The 18,573-nt window shown below is 35.2% G+C and overlaps 1 protein-coding gene across 1 annotated transcript; it reads left to right on the forward strand.

The window, feature by feature from the left end:
- Positions 1-26: 26 nt before the first annotated feature.
- On the forward strand, positions 27-9,290 carry LOC125234732 (ceramide-1-phosphate transfer protein). The gene is made up of 4 exons (XM_048141112.1): positions 27-241; positions 315-526; positions 3,944-4,119; positions 7,725-9,290. Exons 1-4 carry the CDS (start codon positions 123-125, stop codon positions 7,851-7,853), a joined length of 636 nt encoding a protein of 211 aa, XP_047997069.1. The 5' UTR covers positions 27-122; the 3' UTR covers positions 7,854-9,290.
- The last annotated feature ends 9,283 nt before the right edge of the window (positions 9,291-18,573 follow it).

The raw sequence follows: 18,573 nt of genomic DNA on the forward strand, positions 1-18,573 counted from the left end.
CTGTCATAGACTGTCAAATCAAATCATCTAATCACAATCAGCCAGAGTTCAATGAAAGGAAACGCAACCAGCTGGTTCGTATCAAGTACAAACAATTAGATTTTTGTATAATTTTAAAAGAAATGTCCAACGAGAACACTTTGGATTTGCACTACGTACACCAAAGCTTCCAACGAAGCCTGAAAGAAGACGACGATGTTGTTATGGAAGCTTATATTGATGGATACAATGAGCTAGTCAAGTAAGCAAATTTCTTTATTATGAAACGTTGTAGTTCGTTTTCTTATAAAATATTAATGAGAACAATTGTTTAGGTTCCTCAATCTCATCGGTTCGGTGTTCTCATTCGTGAGCAGCGATGTAAAAAGCAAAATTAAGGTGATGGAAAAACATAAGGATGGTGAAGATACAGTCTATTATGAATCTTTTAAGAAAATGATGAAGTACGAGAAAGAAACAAACTTACACGAGAAAAGCGGGTTTGTCTCTGGTTCGAGGACAATGCTGAGGCTCCACAGAGGTCTAGGTTAGTATTTTTTTCTGTCATATTTATATGTTTGTATTACTTTTGAAAATTAAATTCATAATCAGGTAGAGCTTAAATCAATTAAAAATATATGTGGCATTGTTCTTCAATGAGATAAGAGATTTTATAAACAATTAATTTGCAAGATAACACAGGTGATATCTAAGCATGCTCAATTAGAGCAATAATCTTAGATAAACGGACATCGGTGTGGCCATGAAATAGCTTTAGCTACTTTTTTTTGTTTGATAATAATAAAGAGTTTTAAGTCTATAGAATAAGGTATAACTTCGAAATCTTCGAATAACTGATATCATAACATTATTCTACCACTTTTTTTTGCGATTGTTTACTAAATGGGTATATTTATTCAGAATATAATGATTGTTTATTAAATGTGTTTGTAAATATATAATTTTTAATTAAACTAAAGACATTTAAAACAAGTTATATTGCAGTTGTAAACTCTCCTGAGGACTTAATTTGCATAAAATAATTTATAAATAAATTGATGTATAATAGTTTAAAACTTATCTACTCTCCTCCCTCTAAACTAATCAAGCAGTTGTGTGCGTGTGTATGTGTGAGTGAGTGTAGTCATTAACATGTTCATGGCTATTGAACACACACAATAGATATGATGTGTCTATGTGTGCTATGAATGTGATAAGTGGCCACCATAATAGATGTGGAATGGAATGTTGTTGGGTCATTACTGAAGAAGAGTAGTCAGTTCTATTGTCAGTATTTTATTCTACACTAGCTTTTACCCGCGGCTTCGCCCGCGTAATAAAAGTATTCTTATTGAAACGTTTACAAAAAATAAGATTTTCATTTGGATCCGTAGGTTTCTTGTAGGTACATCTGTCCGCGATTATTTCGATTAAGGTAAAGCGGGGCTATCCCTATCCCTATCCCTATCCCTATCCCTATCCTATCCCTTCCCTATTCCTATCCCGTTCCTGTCCCTGTCCCTGTGATCCCTGTCCCTGTCCCTGTTCCTGTCCTTGCCCCTGTCAAATTATCATGCTAGGAGGTGAACATAGAAATATCCTTTCTTAGTGCTTCTTCCTCTAAGGAACTTCCGTGTCAATTTGAAATCTCTTGAACCAGAAGTAAAGATAAAAACTAAACCTATACTTATGGCTATTTTGGATATTTTAACCCCATTGCACAACAACAGGGGAGAACATTTCTTTTCCACCTCATTAGATTTTAAAATCGTTGTATTTATCGTTATCAGCGACTCGATAAACCATAAAAACGATACCCATATTGTGTTTTTGACTTTACCCCCTTTGCACCCCTTTAGGGGTCAAATTTTCAAAAAGCCTGAAACATGTATTTAGTCATATGTCTTTAGGAATCCTCCTGCGAAGTGTCGAATAAAATAGTCAAACTAATCTTGTTTCCCCATACAAATTTTGAACCCCCATTTCACCCTTTTAAGAGGAGATTTTTGAAAAATCCTTTCTTAGTGCTCCTCTTCACTATATAAGGAACATATGTGCCAAATTTGAAATCTCTAAGACCAGCGGTTTCGGCTGTGCGTTGATATGTCAGTCAGTCAGTCAGTTTCTTGTTTTATATATTTTTTTGATATTTAAACCCCATTGCACCACAACAGGGGAGAAGGTATTTCACTTCCGCCTCGTTAGATTTTAAAAACGTTGTATTTGTCGTGATCAGCGACCCAATAAACCGTAAAAACGATACCCATGTTAGTTTTTTGACTTCATCACCCCCTTTTCACCCTTTTAGGGGTTAAATTTTCAAAAAACCTGAAACACGTCTTTAGTCATATGTTTTTAGGATCCCTCCTGTGAAGTTTCGAATAAAACAATGAAACTAACATCGTTACCCCATACAAACTTTGAACCCCCATTTGACCCCCTTAAGAGGCGAATTTTGAAAAATCCTTTCTTAGTGCTCCTCTATACTATATGAGAAACCTACGTGCCAAATTTGACATCTCTAGGACCAACGGTTTCGGCTGTGCGTTGATATGTCAGTCAGTCAGTCAATATCTTGTTTTATATATTTTTTTTATATTTAAACCCCATAGCGCCACAACAGGGGAGAAGGTATTTCACTTCCGCCTCGTTAGATTTTAAAAACGTTGTATTTATCGTGATCAGCGACCCGATAAACCATAAAAACGATACCCATATTGATTTATTTACTTTATCACCCCCTTTTCACCCTTTTCGGGGTTAAATTTTCAAAAAACCTGAAACACGTATTCAAGTATATGTCTTAAAGAATCTTCCTGTGAAGTTTCGAATAAAATAGTCAAACTAATCTTGTTTCCCCATACAAACTTTGAACCCCCATTTGACCCCCTTAGGAGGTGAATTTTGAAAAATCCTTTCTTAGTGCTCCTCTACACTATATAAGGAACCTACGTGCCAAATTTGAAATCTCTAGGACCAGCGGTTTCGGCTGTGCGTTGATATGTCAGTCAGTCAGTCAGCTTCTTCTTTTATATATTTAGATTTTTTTTTCTTTGTGTGATTTTAATTTACACTAAAATGTGATAAGGTTTTATTCTCCATTAAACATTAGTTTTTATTACACCACTGTATATTTGTATATTGTATGGTTATAATAATACTTGTACAAAAAATAATTACATTTTATGATTTTAATGTTTTATGAATTCTTTTCAGCAATATTATAATCTTATAAATATCAAAAAATTTAATATTTTACATACAAACCATACATACATTTTAAGCATACATTTTTACTTAAATGAAAAACTTATATTTAAAAAGCTATAAGTCAACACTGGGGTAGAAAATATTAAATAATTAAATCCATTGAAACCTCTAATGCAACAAGGAAATAAATATGAATATAAATGCCTTTACAAAGATTTTAGTCAAGGACGAGACAGTGACCCACTCTACATTATTCCGTTCCGAACGTGACACTCTAATGGACATATTCAATTTCAATTATCTTGACCCGAATCTATATCTACTTTATAAAAATAAATTAATCTCAGTAGCTATTGACACTAATTAAATGATTAATGGCCTTGAAATTTATCAAACTTGAGAGTACAGTCAGCCAAAAAGTGGTTTACCACTTTTCGACCTTAGTATGTGTTTAAAAACAGACATGAAAAGTGGTGAAGCACTTTCTTGTACGAATTCCTGTATACGAATTTAAACTGTCCATACACTACTACACTACTACTACAGAGTACTACGTACTAAAATTACGCTTATTAAATTGTACGGTTCGACACGTTTATTTTATATAAGTAGGTATTTGTGTGTCTTTAAAGCTCAATAGTATATCATGATTTCTTTTTATTTACTAGGCATTATATTATGCTGTTAAGCATCATTTCGAGACTTTAATGTTGCTACGCTTTCATCGCAATTAATGAATTTTCTTTTGTTTCAGACTTTATAAGACTATTCCTCAAAAAACTAGGCGATTCGGAAGACACAGTCAACACGTGTACAGAATGCCAGAACGCGTACAACTCAACGTTAGCGGAATTCCATCCGTGGTACATCAGAAAAGCAGCAACTTTGGCGATGCACGCGTTGCCTAACCGGCCGGACTTACTAAAGAAGGTAAAACTAATATGGTTATCGAAGGTACAGAATGCCAGACCGCGAACAACTCAACGTTAGCCAAGTTCCATGATTCCATCCATGGTACATCAGAAAAGCGGCAACATTGGCGATGCACGCGTTGCCTAACCGGCCGGACTTACTAAAGAAGGTAAACTAATATATAATTATAGTTATCGAAGGTACAGAATGCCAGACCGCGAACAACTCAACGTTAGCCGAGTTCCATGATTTCATCCACGGTACATCATTAAAGCGGCAACATTATTATTACTAACCGGCCGGATTTACTAAAGAAGGTAAGCTAAATTACGGAAACATTCGTATTTGCCATGCTAGTTCAGACAGTATTAGTATGTACGTCTTGTACAAGTTGTACTGACACTAACTGAAATAGCATAACACGTTCGTACATTTCCGTAAAAATACGAAGGAAAATCTTTTTGGCACTACATCTGTACAACTCAATGCTTGTAACTTCCATGCCTAATATATCAGAAAAGCGGCAATATACAAAGTGCAAAATAAATGTTATTTTATACGTCAAACTTCGATGAAATGATAACTTAACCCATGTACTGGCGGGGCTTTCAAAGTCGTTGCAAACTTGGTCACTATAAGCAATTATTTTTAACAAATGTTTGCTACCTATAAGATTAAGTGCAAAGGTGCATAAAGGTACAATAAAGTGCATTTTACAGTAGGCACGGAAACTAGTCGTGACCAACATTTAATCGTAATAATGAAAACGCTATATTGTACCTACACGTGAACCTTTTCGTAAGGAATTAAGGTCTAGGTTTTAATAGTTACCATATTTTATCAAGGAATCTGGTCAACCTTGGAATAGTTCAAAGGCATAGATAAGTATGGGCTTAGAAACAGGCATTGAACTTAGTCATAAAGTAATATTACCTTTTATGACTTATGACTATTGAGCCCTTAGATATCTCGATTGCATCCTAAAGAGAACTAATTGTCCTTGTGGCATTGGCAATCTAATATCAAGCTCGGGCCCGGCCCAAAATGTGAAAGCTACTGCCATCTGACGGGCCCTTGTTCGAGTGATTCTCAAAATGAAATTTAAATTGCTGGACTGATTAATGAATTTTTCACCACACTCGCACACTAAATGTGCGCTTGCACGCAGGCGGAGCGTGAGTTATAGAAAAATCGTTCTCTCTAGGGAGTTAAGAAATTTCTAGTACTGTATCGAACTCTTTTTTTAATAATGTGATGAAAAACATTGTGTGTAACTCGGGAAGTATGAATATTACTAACTCGAGTCTTTAAATCGCTCCGGCAAGCCGTCGCGATTTAACTTACTCTCGTTAGTAATATTCAACTTCCTCCCCTTGTTGCACAATGTACTATTTCAGTACAGATGGTGTTTTGTTTTACGTACTAGTTCGTAGAACATATCTTGTCATGTCAGGTAATATACGGAAGCGAATTGTGTCGTTCAAACTCGGGTAAATCCATTTTGCTATAAGGTTTATTCTTATTCACTATTCAGATTATACATATTTGAATTATGGACATGTCAACAGATTCCCAATACTACAGAATTCCAATTCTTTAGCATTCCAATACTACAGAATTCCAAATCTACAGAATCCCAATACTACAGATTCCCAATTCTATAGAATTCCAATACTACAGATTCCCAATTCTATAGAATTCCAATACTACAGATTCCCAATTCTATAGAATTCCAATACTACAGATTCCCAATTCTATAGAATTCCGATACTACAGAATTCCAATTCTTTAGCATTCCAATACTACAGAATTCCAAATCTACAGAATCCCAATACTACAGATTCCCAATTCTATAGAATTCCAATACTACAGATTCCCAATTCTATAGAATTCCAATACTACAGAATTCCAAATCTATAGAATTCCCAATACTACAGATTCCCAATTCTATAGCATTCCAATATTACAGGATGCCAATTCTATAGCATTCCAATACTACAGAATTCCAAATCTACAGAATTCCAATACTACAGATTCCCAATACGACAGATTCCTAATACGCAATACTACATATTTCTAATCTAGACACGCGGTAGCGTGTCAAGCCAAGTTCAAGCAACAGAACTGACGTACACGAACCATTTGGAGCCACTTTTGATCCCCTTATAACTCAAAAACTATTGGCACATATATTGAGACTTGCGAGATACATATGTGCTCCAAATTTCATACATTAAATTGTTTTAATAAAGATTACTTGTCATTCTAATACATAATGGCAAACAAGCACCATCTATATTTTATACATAATTTACCTTAAAGCAGAATGGATTTACCCGAGTTTGAAGTTAAGCGACACAATTGAATTTATCAAAAAAATTGTAGAGAGAATTTATCAACAAAATCGTGACATTAGTGGCACAAAAGAAATTAAAACATTTAGGTACCTACGTATAAAATATCGCACGTTTGCCGATCTACTGATAACAGTTAATACTGACTGATAATATAAAATAAAATGGCAGTAAATTGAATAGTAAGTACTTCTGATTATCAAATATGCTAATGTTTTAGATAATCGAAGATAACATAACAATAGGCATAACACAGTTGACGTCTAATATGTGGTTTTCCGTGACAGAAGGACCCAGACACTTGTGTTTGTTTCAAGTAGGGTAAGGACATTTTCATCTGAAATTCGTTCTTATTGCTAGGACGCCGTATAAGGGAACATACCCAAACTGCGTGACCATATTTGTGCCGTTTTTTGCCCCCCTCCTCTCCCTGGGTGACCAAGCGTATTATATGCCAAGATCCAGCCCCCCCTCCCCCTCCCGCTGTAGTTTTCACGTAATAACGAGCTAACGAGTAACCCCTTTATTCATAAACGAACTCTAAAGTTATCAAGCCGATAAAGTCCGTTTGTCCTTTTCTATCACATAAATACGTCGGAAAGTGACAAACGAAGTTTATCGGCTTGATAACTTTAGAGTACGTTCTTGTGTTGAAGTAAGGGTTCCTTTTGTTCCTTTTTGGTGCGGAACCCTGATAAGGAACTTGCACATTTGCGCAGACATGCGGCTATTTGCATTCCATTTTGCCAATTCCACTTAACTTGGTTGTTATTCGGTCCCGCTTTCCAAAGAGTTCAGACAAACGTGATCCATTCACAGTAATATTTGGGTGAATCAACTTTTTCATGCCTGTTATTTTATTGCCATGGTTACGGTACCTTGAGTCACGCTGGTTTTATGCAAAATTATGCTACTGAAATTATTCAAGCATGCATGCAGTCCATGTTTGTAGGTGACAAATTAAGCAAAGGGCTTGTTAATACCAGAAAAATGCATATTTGCATAGTTTTAAGTAGCATAATTTTTCATAAAACCTGCGTGACTCATGGGACCGTAACCATGCCAATAACAGTAAAGAAAAAGTTGATTCACCCATTTATTTTCAGTTATAGTGTGCATTGGGATAATTTCGAAAGTCACATAAAAATCACCATTATTTCCATCATATCAAGATTCCCCTTTCGAAACTACCCGAGCATTTCTGTGCTTCGAAATTATCCCAATGCACCCTATATTTGTTTTATGTAAATGTCTTTATTTTTTTTACAGATCTTCGGGTCCGAAGACAGCCTAACAGCGGCGCTAGCCATCCTCCCACAGACCCTCTCGTCGTGCGACGAAGTATACAATCGCGTACAACAGCTATACACAGATTTTGACTTCCACGGCCTGCCCTAGTGTTGCCAGGTGAAATTAGACATTGCCAGGTGAAAACGTGATAGGATGTGTTCAGAATTATGATCTTTGAGTATTAATCGCTTATGTTTTTACAGTATTTTCAAACTCCAGATAATTGGAAATATTCACCTATTAAGTTTATTTCAGAGGAATAAGTAAGGGAAGAACTCCATACATCAGTAAATGCCAGTTATTTGTATCACTACTCGATACTAGGTGTCAACAGTGTCTCGTCTGCCAAAAAAAAAAATAGAACAGTTTACAACTTGAAATATTACAAGCATAAGGGATTGAAAACAGAATACTGATTAATACTGATTGTAATATTAGCTAAAAATTAGTGAGCATTAGACTCTTCGTTCGTCGCGACATCTATTTACAAGGAGCAGTACTGATAATTTACGCTAGTTGACGCGTGATTGTCGCCATATGTCACTATAACTATGCCTATACTAATAACTCGCATTTATCTACTGGTGTATGGAGTTACAACTCTTCCCTTAGGGCCCATTTAGACGGTACGAGAACTCGCATACGAGTTTTATTACATTGCGGTATTTGATGGCTGTGCAAAATTGTATGTGACCTCAACAGTGCGCAATGTAACTAAAATCGCATGCGAGTTCGCACGCCGTCTAAATCAGGCCTTACTTATTTCTCTATGGTTTATTTTATAAAGTTTAAAGATGCTGTTACAAGAGTCGTACGAGTATTTTCATTTTGACTTTTATGTTGAGTTGAGACTTTCACACTGTCACTTCGAAACTAGATGCATATTTTATTTTATTATTCAATATAAGTAAGTACATATTATTAAAAGAAACATCATTTGAACCAAAAATAGGATCTTTTTATCTGTAGTTTGATAATATTGACCCAGAAAATAGTTTAATCTGTCAATGCAATGTAAAGTATTTTATTACGTATTTTTCCCATCCATATACCATACGTATTTTGCACCAGCTAGAGTAAACCCAGAATGTGGGAGGTATCAGTTTATACTTATACTATAAAATCGGCTGGGTTTTTTCTATTGTAGTAACAGCATGCACAGGGTGCGTAGCCGAATGGCACAAACGCTCACGAAACGAAACGCTCGTAGATATCTATCTCTATCGCTCTTGCGCATTGGCGTGACAGAGCCAGACTACCTTTCGCGGCCTTTAATTTTCGTTTCGCGTCGCAGAAATGCCATTCGGCTACGGCGCCAGGTCTCGTAAGCAAGGACCCCGCGAAGGATACGGGCTAGTCTTGCTCATGTGCATATCTGCCGCCATCAGTTTTCTCTTAGTCGCCATATACGGGCATTTTCAGAATTTGGGCCCCCCCAATTAGCAAAAGTTGTTAACAAAAATTAACTCGCTGTCAGTTTTGTGACGACAATTAAGCATGAAATCTATCTAAAAATTTACACTTTTCACATTCTGAACGTAGATTATCACTTAAAGAATTAACACAAAAATAATATTTTTATTGAAATTTCATGCTTAATTATCGTCACAAAACTGACAGTGAGTTAATTTTTGTTGACAACTTTCGCTAATTGGGGGGTCCCAAATTCTGAAAATGCTCATACGACACCCGCGGGATGAGATCGGGTGGTGCTAATTCATTTCTGATGCCGGCACCACACGGCACAATCAGCCGAGTTAGCCTAGGCCTAGGTGACAATCGCTTGCGCTCCGATAACAAAACGCTGTGTCTCTATTACTGTATCGGGATTAAATAAATACGAGGTACGGGGATATAATATAACTCTAGCTGACGTATTTTATATTAGGGATTCAGATTCAATGAGATATGTTATCTTCGTATCTGCATTGTTTGTATTTTGTAGCATAATAAAACAGTCAATGTTATCAAAGACTTCAAAGAGTATAATAGCGTTTCATACATTTTATACGTATTTTGTAAAATTCAATTAATTGGTAACCCGTTCACAAAATTATAGGTAGATATGTTACAGATTATCATAAAATAGTAGAATTTAAATAAAATATAACAAATATTGTCTTCGGTTACCGCGAAAGTTACCTACTCATGAAATAAAACTATGGAAACGGATTAAATCGAAAACAACAAAATAATTTCCATACAAAAACGTTGCTATGTTTAACCATTTCTTGTCAAAAATGTGACAGTTATGTAGAAAATATCGCCCTTATTTATTTTCTACTATACATAATAATGCCGCACTGTACCTAGATAAAAAATAACGGTCACAGAAATATTGAGATTGCATTATTTAGTTTTATTTTTATACACTGCTACAGGAAAATTGTAAATATGTAATGTAAATCGAAGGCGCATCAACACTATAGTAAGTGCGTATTGCAGTATAATATACGCACTTGCGGCAGATTTGCTATACTTGCCGCAAAACTAATCGGCGAATATGTGCCATTATCTGGGTAAAGGGGCCTTATTGTCGATGGCGCTTACGGCGTTATGAGCGATGTTCGTGTACAAATACGACGCCGCGGGACGTAAGCGCCATCGACTCCCTTTACCCAGATAACGTCACATATAAATATGTACCTATAAATATACACATACATTTTTCAGATTTTACCGAAAGTACATTATTTTATTATTTAAGTCGTGATTTCATTAGATTTTAATACAACAACGAATATTAGCCATTTCGTAGCATCAAATCGCTACCTAAAGCAGGTTTATTTTCCTAAAAATATCTCTGTTCTCTTTACCTAAAAATTTGGTAGTGATTTTGCAACGTCAACTCAAATTACATTATAAATACCTACTAATGTTTATATTTATAATTTTGATCTCGTAGAAATCGATTTAATATACATATGCCGTTATTAAATGAATTGTAATATAAATACATAATTAAATTATACTTAGTTCTCAAATTGTTAAATGTTCTAAGATGATCCTATTTGAAGTTTTGTTTACACAATCTGTTACAAATTTATTATTTGTACAGTGTACAGTCAACCAATTGGAACCCTAGGCCGCTGCAGAACTATGTCATAGTGACGTTATAAATCAGATTGTAAGAAATCTCTTACTGCTTGTCATTTTGACATGGTTGTAGGTAGAGTGGCCTAATAACCAACAAAAGTTGTTGTCCTGTGTAACATGTTTCGCGGGGTGGATTCTTTATTTACTGTTTCATTGATTGAAGAATATGTATTGTGTAAGATCTCTAATGGCGTTTAAGAATGTATACTCTGGCACACATCCTTTGTCGGTAAGACGCGAAGTTCGAATTTTCTAGAGAGAGAGTATCGCGCCAATATTAGTTTTCATTGGCTGCCTTTTTCCGCTGCGTGTACCAGAGTATATTTGCCACAAAGTATACCTACAGCCCCGGAAAAATATCCTCCGTAGGGAATATTTGTCTATGGAAGGTTCCCTTTCCCTATGGAAGGAAAGTCCCCTTTTCGGCTGTTTAACTCAACGCCACAATTTAGTTGTTTGTACTGTTATCAGCAGAGATCGGACGGATTTGCGACATTCTTAGTGACTTACGTCATTTTAATGACTTATAGTATGAGATGACGCACAATAATCCGATCTCTGGTTATCAGTTTTTGGACGTAAAGAGTAAAAAAAGACGTAAAATAAGCTCAATTTGTAACTATTGCTCACTTTAACGTGGACAGTAGATTTTGTAAACTTTTGGCTAATAATGTAATAATAATAATAAATAATTCGCTTGAAATAAACAGCAATTTTTTATAATATTGCTTTGTAAGCATTTGTTGTAGGATGTTATGATAATTGTAAAGTTTATACGTAAGAATTAGAAAAGACAAGAAGATTTGTTAAGTGATACAGCCATGCAAAAAAGAGGAAATTAAACAGTGGCAACATCATAGTACCATACTTTTCCATAAACTCATTGATTTTTAGATAGAACACGACGTTGCCACTATTTTATTTTACACTCTTTTGCTAGACTGTACGGAGATACCTTTTTTTAAATGCTTAATTGATTTCGCATAATATTAATAATGAAGAGGCACACTGACATTTTATTCCGCCAGGCGGCGCCTGTGCAAGTGCCTAGGCATTCACTGTCATTCATATGTGTGAGAGAGAAAAACATATGTTCTCGCTCTCACGTATGAAATTCTTTATCTGTGCAATGGACATGGTGGAGCCATCTGTCATAACCTTTGAGTGTTCCTCCTCATTATTATCTATGGAAGTTATAAATAAACGTTTCAAAATTATAGTCCTCCAAAAAATATAATAATATCGAGAATGTGTATGAATGAAATCAGGAGGCTACCTTATAATAATTAATTTAGATATTATAATAAGTATAATATATTTTGTAATAACCAAAGTAAAGTCGTTTTGTTTAGCTGAAAGAGTAATAACTAAGTTAAGAGATCTATCAACTCTGTGTTAAAAATCGTCCTTTACTATTTTTAAGGTCCTTCTCAAGTTACGATTTTTATGAAGCTGGCAACACCAGTTAATATGGCTCTTACACCTCTAACACTTTACTGTAGTCTGTTAGGGCCTTTACGAGTAAATGTGCAATATTTTAACACGTTCACTGTTAGCAACCCGCAGATCTCTTCGTAAGCGCTTTTAGCTACAGAGCGGAAAACGCATGTTATCGGCTATTCTCATAACGCGTACTTGCAGTGAACATATTAAAGTCAAAGCTATAAATGCAAAATTTTAAATTGTTTTAGATGTTATGGTTTGATATTCGACAATAGGGATGACGACTACATAAAAAAGTGGCATTCTGTTTAGTCCGTCAGTTAGATCGTCCAAAAATACTGAACACATATTTTTCGCTTATTCTAATTAATGAAAAAAGACAAAGATATAGAGCATCAAAGTTCGGGAGTGGGGTATTGTGACGTCACTTCTAAGTAAAAATTGTACCTATAGGCGTGACGTCACGCGAAACTTCAACGCACTGTACCGTCGTCATTTTTCGTTTACGAGAAAAAAGAAAAAAATACGTGTCTAAAATTCTTTAATAATCTGACGGACTAATTCGTTTTTAGGGTTCCGTACCAAAAAGGTACAACAGGAACCCTTATGGTGCGACTCTGTCCGTCTGTCTGTCCGTCTGTCACATTCCTAAATATCTCGAGAACTACTAATGCTATCAACTTGAAATTTGGAATAGTTGTGAACATTGTGAACCTCTACAAATAGAAGGTATAATTTTTTTAAATTTATTAATTTTAATTGTAGAAAATGGCCAAAATGAAAGGGGGGCAAACTGTAAATTTCAAGTTACTAGGTCAAGTGGGGTATCGTTAGAAAGAGCTCAAATTGAACGTAAATAAACTATTTTTTATAATTTTTTTTTTGTGGAAAACAAAAGAATTTTGAAGGAAAATGTAAAAAAAAATACCGTTCCCCCCCCCCTTATCTCCGAAGTTTACCAACGAAAAATTATGAAAATTTTAGGAAACATTGGTTTTTTAAATATATTTGGTTTAAATATAATAGTGTTTGTATCTTGAAAACTTTTTTTTTAATTCACACAAAACTTTCAGATTTTTACTTTTAATTTACCCACCTTTGCGGATGTATATAGTACTTCAAATTAATACGAGATGTTACTTAAATCATCTTCTTTCCAATAAAGTAAAAATTGTTTAAATCGGTTAACATTATAAAGAATAATCCCTGAAAAACCAACATACTATGGTCGCGGAAATTAGTTAGCGAATTCACCGAGAGATGGCGCTATACACAATAATGCTCATTAGTACCTATACTTTTGTCTTCTAGTCAAGTCGTTAGAGTTATGTGAAAACATGAGATTATTTTAACTGGGGAGTTTGAAAGTTTGTACGGAACCCTCGGTGGGCGAGTCCGACTCGCACTTGACCGGTTTTTTTTAGTCGTCTCGCCTATTATAATGTTATTTTAGGCCTACCTATCGCATTCCAAAGGCATTCCTTAGAGAGAAAGTACTTTGAGAAAAGGACTATTGACGTATGAACTTGCCATTTTCGGTATACTTTGTATCTTATTATATACGTAGGTACTTTATGTGTGTGTTGAAAATCCTAATTATGTCTATAAGTAAACTGTCTAAACATTTTTGGTCTCTTTGTATGAGATACTAAAGTAAGGACGCTAAATATATCCCTTTCAAAACGAGAAATCAAGATTTGCTAACTTCATTTCTAATTCTAATGACATCAACATGGTGTCTAATGACATGTACCTATGTGTTAAAATTGACATTTATATGTTAAAAACCCTCACGATCGTATCATCTCGTACAGTCGAGTTCATAAATATGTGTACATTTCTTCACCGTAGCTCGCATAATTGCAAATTAGGTGAAAAAATTTACACATCTTTATGAACTCGGCTGTACTAAAGTTATCTAGCCGATAAAGTTCGTGTGTCCCTTTCCAACGTATTAAAAAAAAACTTTATCGGCTTGATAACTTTAGTGAACGTATAAGGGGGAAAGTATTTCGTTTCATCGTTTTTTATGGGAGCTCACGAAGGTGTCATGCTATTTCAGTGGATCCGCATGTCCGAGAAAACACTATGGAAACCTGTCATGCACAGAAACTGGCAATAATATGTTACTCTTCTAAGTCCGCAAAAATATGTGACACGCTCCTATGACTTTACTAATAAGACCGCGTCCGAATCTTTCTCACTTGATGGTCTCATTGGAAGATCAGCGCTGTCACCAGCTACACGCTGAGATGTGGCCATTTCGTGGCACTTCATTCCTTATTGTATTTTTAAAATGTGTATTTGTCACCTGTGTTCATGAATAAATTAAATTCTATTCTATATTTTTGCGGCCTTCGAAGAGTAACATATTGCTGCACCGATAGCAATGGTCGCGCGAAAAACATCAGGCCGTCCCTTTAGCACTTAATTTTAAGTGCGATAGGGATGGTCTGATGTTAAATCACTTATCATGCGACCATGCTTGCCTGCCTGGTAACGCGAATGCACTAACGTCATTAATGTCATTATGTATAAAAGGGTTAAAATCCCTATTATTATGTTGCTAGTATAGATTTACCTTCATGTCTTATGAAAAACCCTTTGTATCGATTTCTGTCACATGTCCAATATCCATAAGTACCTATTTTGTAACTTTTTATCTAGAAGTGAAACAGCTTGCATGGTAACATTTATCGACGCGATAGTCGATAAAATCATTCGTTATTTCGTCTCTGACTTAAGAAAGAAAGGCGACATGTCGATAAAAGTTATCATGTGAGTAAAGTATTGTTGCTATTTTTCTATGATACTGCTTTGCGTGGATGAACTTATTAGCTAATTATGAAATATAATATTATATATATTTTGCTTACTTTGAAGTTTCTTTAACATCATACACTTCTGTTCCTTTAGGTCGATTAAGAATTTTATTTTTACACAGATTTAATTCTTGTTGGTAGCTAGCTAGACCCTGGTGAACATAACTGGTCACAGAAGAGCTGGCGACTTCCTCACATAACGTATCCGCCTTGCTTTGCGATACAGCAAGGAAATGGCGCCAGCATTCTGGTCTTCTCTATTTTTGTCTGGAGGGGGACATAAAGAAAACCACCATACTAATCAAAATCTGTATTTATTCGATTTCTAAAAATAATAAGAACATAAACGTATTGGATACCCAATAAATAAAAATTACAAACAAAGTCAACAACACAATGAACATACAGTAATTATTACATAATTATTATTCACAGTTACTTTACACTATTACTTATTGCTTAAAATTATATTTACTAATGTATTATAAAAAAGGCGTAAGGCACATGGGGGCAATTACAACTGATATTTTTTTCCATGTTTTACACTATTAACTTGAATATGTAAGTATCCACCGAATATCCACCTCAGGCCCCGTAGCCGAATGGCATTTCTCCGACGCCAAACGAAAGCGATACGCCGCTGGCTCTGTCGCGCCAATACGCAAGCGCGATAGAGATAGATATCTACTAGCGCTTCGTTTCGTGAGCGTTTCGTGAGCGATTGTGCCATTCGGCTAGCCACCCTGGTGTTTCGGGTGTCCATGGGCGGCGGTGATCGCTTACCATCAGGCGACCTGTCTGCTCGTTTGCCTCCTATCCCATAAAAAATACATGATCAGTTGACACTGTATTTAATAATGCACACTCAATAGAACGGCAAAATCCATTAGTTGAAATTGCCCCCAGTCTAAATTGACCCGCTGTACCTTATATAGTTAGTATATGTAACACAGCTGCTAGCATCGCGATACAAAATTATCTTGCTGCATATACACGGTGTAACATTTGGAAACCGAATAATTTTTAACAGCGTATTCCTCATCATATTAGAAGAGTAAAATGTTATATAAACTTTTCTAGATTTCGCCTGCTATTATAAGCATTTAAAAAGATAACAATTACTTATTATTTCTCAGAACAAATCGCTGTTTTGATGGCGATGATGGCGTTATCGGACATAATCTAACTATTCTCGTTGATAGATATTAAAAAGTACCTAAACTAGTGACACATTGCAAAAACGTATTTTGTTTTAGAAAAAAATAGTTATTTGTTATACAAGGGGGCAAAGTTGTATTTTAACGCCGAGTGTGAAATTGAAAAACGAGCAAGTGAAAGGATTCTATAGTTGAAACACGAGCGAAGCGAGTGGTTCGAGAATAGAATCCTGAACTTGCGAGTTTTTTAACACACGAGAAGTAAAATACATTTGCACCCGAGTGTAACACAAAACTTTTCCCCTCACTATAGCGAGGAAACTACAACGCAAAAAAATGAATTTATCACTGCTTCCAGTAGTTCCACAGGTGGTAAATCATCTTTATTACTAGATTCATCTACTTTTATCAATTTTAAAGCAGTTCATTTCATTTTATTCAAGGTCAAATTACTTTAACCACTAGTGGATAAAATGCGTTTTTACCCGCTGGTATTAAAGGACAAAACACGTGTTTCCGAGCTAGTGAGGGGAAAAAATGTTTTTTTTTTATTTTAAGTGCCAGTTTTACGAATCACATTTACTTTTTATGTGAAAATACATTAAAAAAAAATTGGCGAAATTTGCTTGACGTCATATAACATTTTATCTTTATTTTGCCCTCAGAAATGCGTAGTTAAAATCTTTCGGTTTCCTCATGTTACACCGTGTATTTGTACCTAACTATCCTACTCTGACCATTGGTAGGTAATGGAAAACATTTCCTTCCAGATTCGAACTATTTTCGAGCATTTCTTTTTTTTCGCCACTTTTATGAAATGTGATATTTTTGAAAAAAAAAAATGCTATTTCTACTCAGAATAACTAGCTTTTTCACTCCTAGTAGTAAAAAAAAATGTCCCATACGACTTTTTCTTATTTTGTTACCATTTTCCGTACACGTTGTGTGGGGTAACAAAAGAGGAAAGTAACAAAAATGTATGGAAATTCTGGGACACTTTTTGTCTCCCAGTGAGATTGAAAGTACTCATGAGTACAATTGACCTAAAATTCCCTAAAAAAATCAAAATAAAAAAAATGCCAAAAAAAAGAAATGCTCTTTCATGACCTTCAAACGCGGTACTAATAGAAAACCTATTTGTTCGAATAACCCTTTCGATAAGGCAACGGTGGATCTAAATTCATACTGAGGGTATGAGAGTCATATTATTATATGGTCATATACCGGGTGCCAGGTAATAAATGGACAACCTTCTCGAGATTTTCACACTTTTCAAAATTTTAGGTAGTATTAAAATTTTAAAAAGTGTGAAAATCTCGAAAACCAGGCGACTTTTACTAAACCTTAATGTCGATTTTCTGGACCAGTATAAGGTGCCCTCTTGGTGGTTAAAAGGTTGTCCATTAATTACCGGGCACCCTGTATATTTGGCCAGCCCAAGCAGGCGTGGATGTCACGTGGCCAATTTACATGTAAGGGTGCGTCATGATTCCTCTTGGATCCGCGCTTGCGATAGGGTAACCCAAAAACCCAAATGGTTACCAACTATTAGGTTAGTGATGAATAATATTTATTCTAATTTATTTAGCTATATAAATGTTTACTCTTACTCGTATATCTTGAGCAGTAATCAAAATCTTAAAAATAATTTGTTTCATAAACACTGGTTATTGCATTTTAATATGGGCGCGACTTAAATATAACTTAATACAGTATGTAAACTAACGAAAACCATTTACTGTAACCCGTAAATGTCCAGGTGATACTGAGAAACTTTTACTATGGGACCAACACCCAAAACGCGAAATAAAAATTTACTCTCCCATAGGAAATACTTACTATGAAATAAAACTACCTATGAAACTGTCAGAAGATATTTTCGTGATTTCGGGGTTGATCCCATAGTAAAAGTTTCTCAGTATCACCTGGACATTTACGGGTTACAGTAAATGGTTTTCGTTAGTTTACATACTGTATACATATCCTAAGCTTATAATAAGTATTGTAATATATTATTCTTTGATAAGAAAACTACAGAGATTATTTCATACACAGGGCTGACTAACAGCTAACAGCATAGCGCGACGGAGTGATACCACGTTAAGTCGGCAGCGATTTTGTTAGCCCCGCCTGTGCCAGGGTTAACATAATTTCTTCTTAGTTTGTCGTTTAAAATAACACCTGACGAGTGTGTCAAAATTTCTGTCAACATAGCCTAATAATTAATATTAATTGATGGCATAAGGAACTTTTTCAATTGCAATATTAGCAATCTGCGAAACTAAACGCTTCTCAAACAACATTTTGCCC

The sequence above is a fragment of the Leguminivora glycinivorella genome, chromosome 16, assembly GCF_023078275.1.
Source record: "Leguminivora glycinivorella isolate SPB_JAAS2020 chromosome 16, LegGlyc_1.1, whole genome shotgun sequence".
Taxonomy (NCBI): Eukaryota; Metazoa; Arthropoda; class Insecta; order Lepidoptera; family Tortricidae; genus Leguminivora; species Leguminivora glycinivorella.

What these genes read in the sequence shown, in the direction of transcription:
- LOC125234732 (XM_048141112.1), top strand. Translation starts at nt 123, where the DNA reads ATGTCCAACGAGAACACTTTGGATTTGCACTACGTACACCAAAGCTTC. An exon ending in GGATACAATGAGCTAGTCAA is followed by an intron (nt 242 to 314) that starts GTAAGCAAATTT and finishes ACAATTGTTTAG; the next exon opens with GTTCCTCAATCTCATCGGTT. An exon ending in GAGGCTCCACAGAGGTCTAG is followed by an intron (nt 527 to 3,943) that starts GTTAGTATTTTT and finishes CTTTTGTTTCAG; the next exon opens with ACTTTATAAGACTATTCCTC.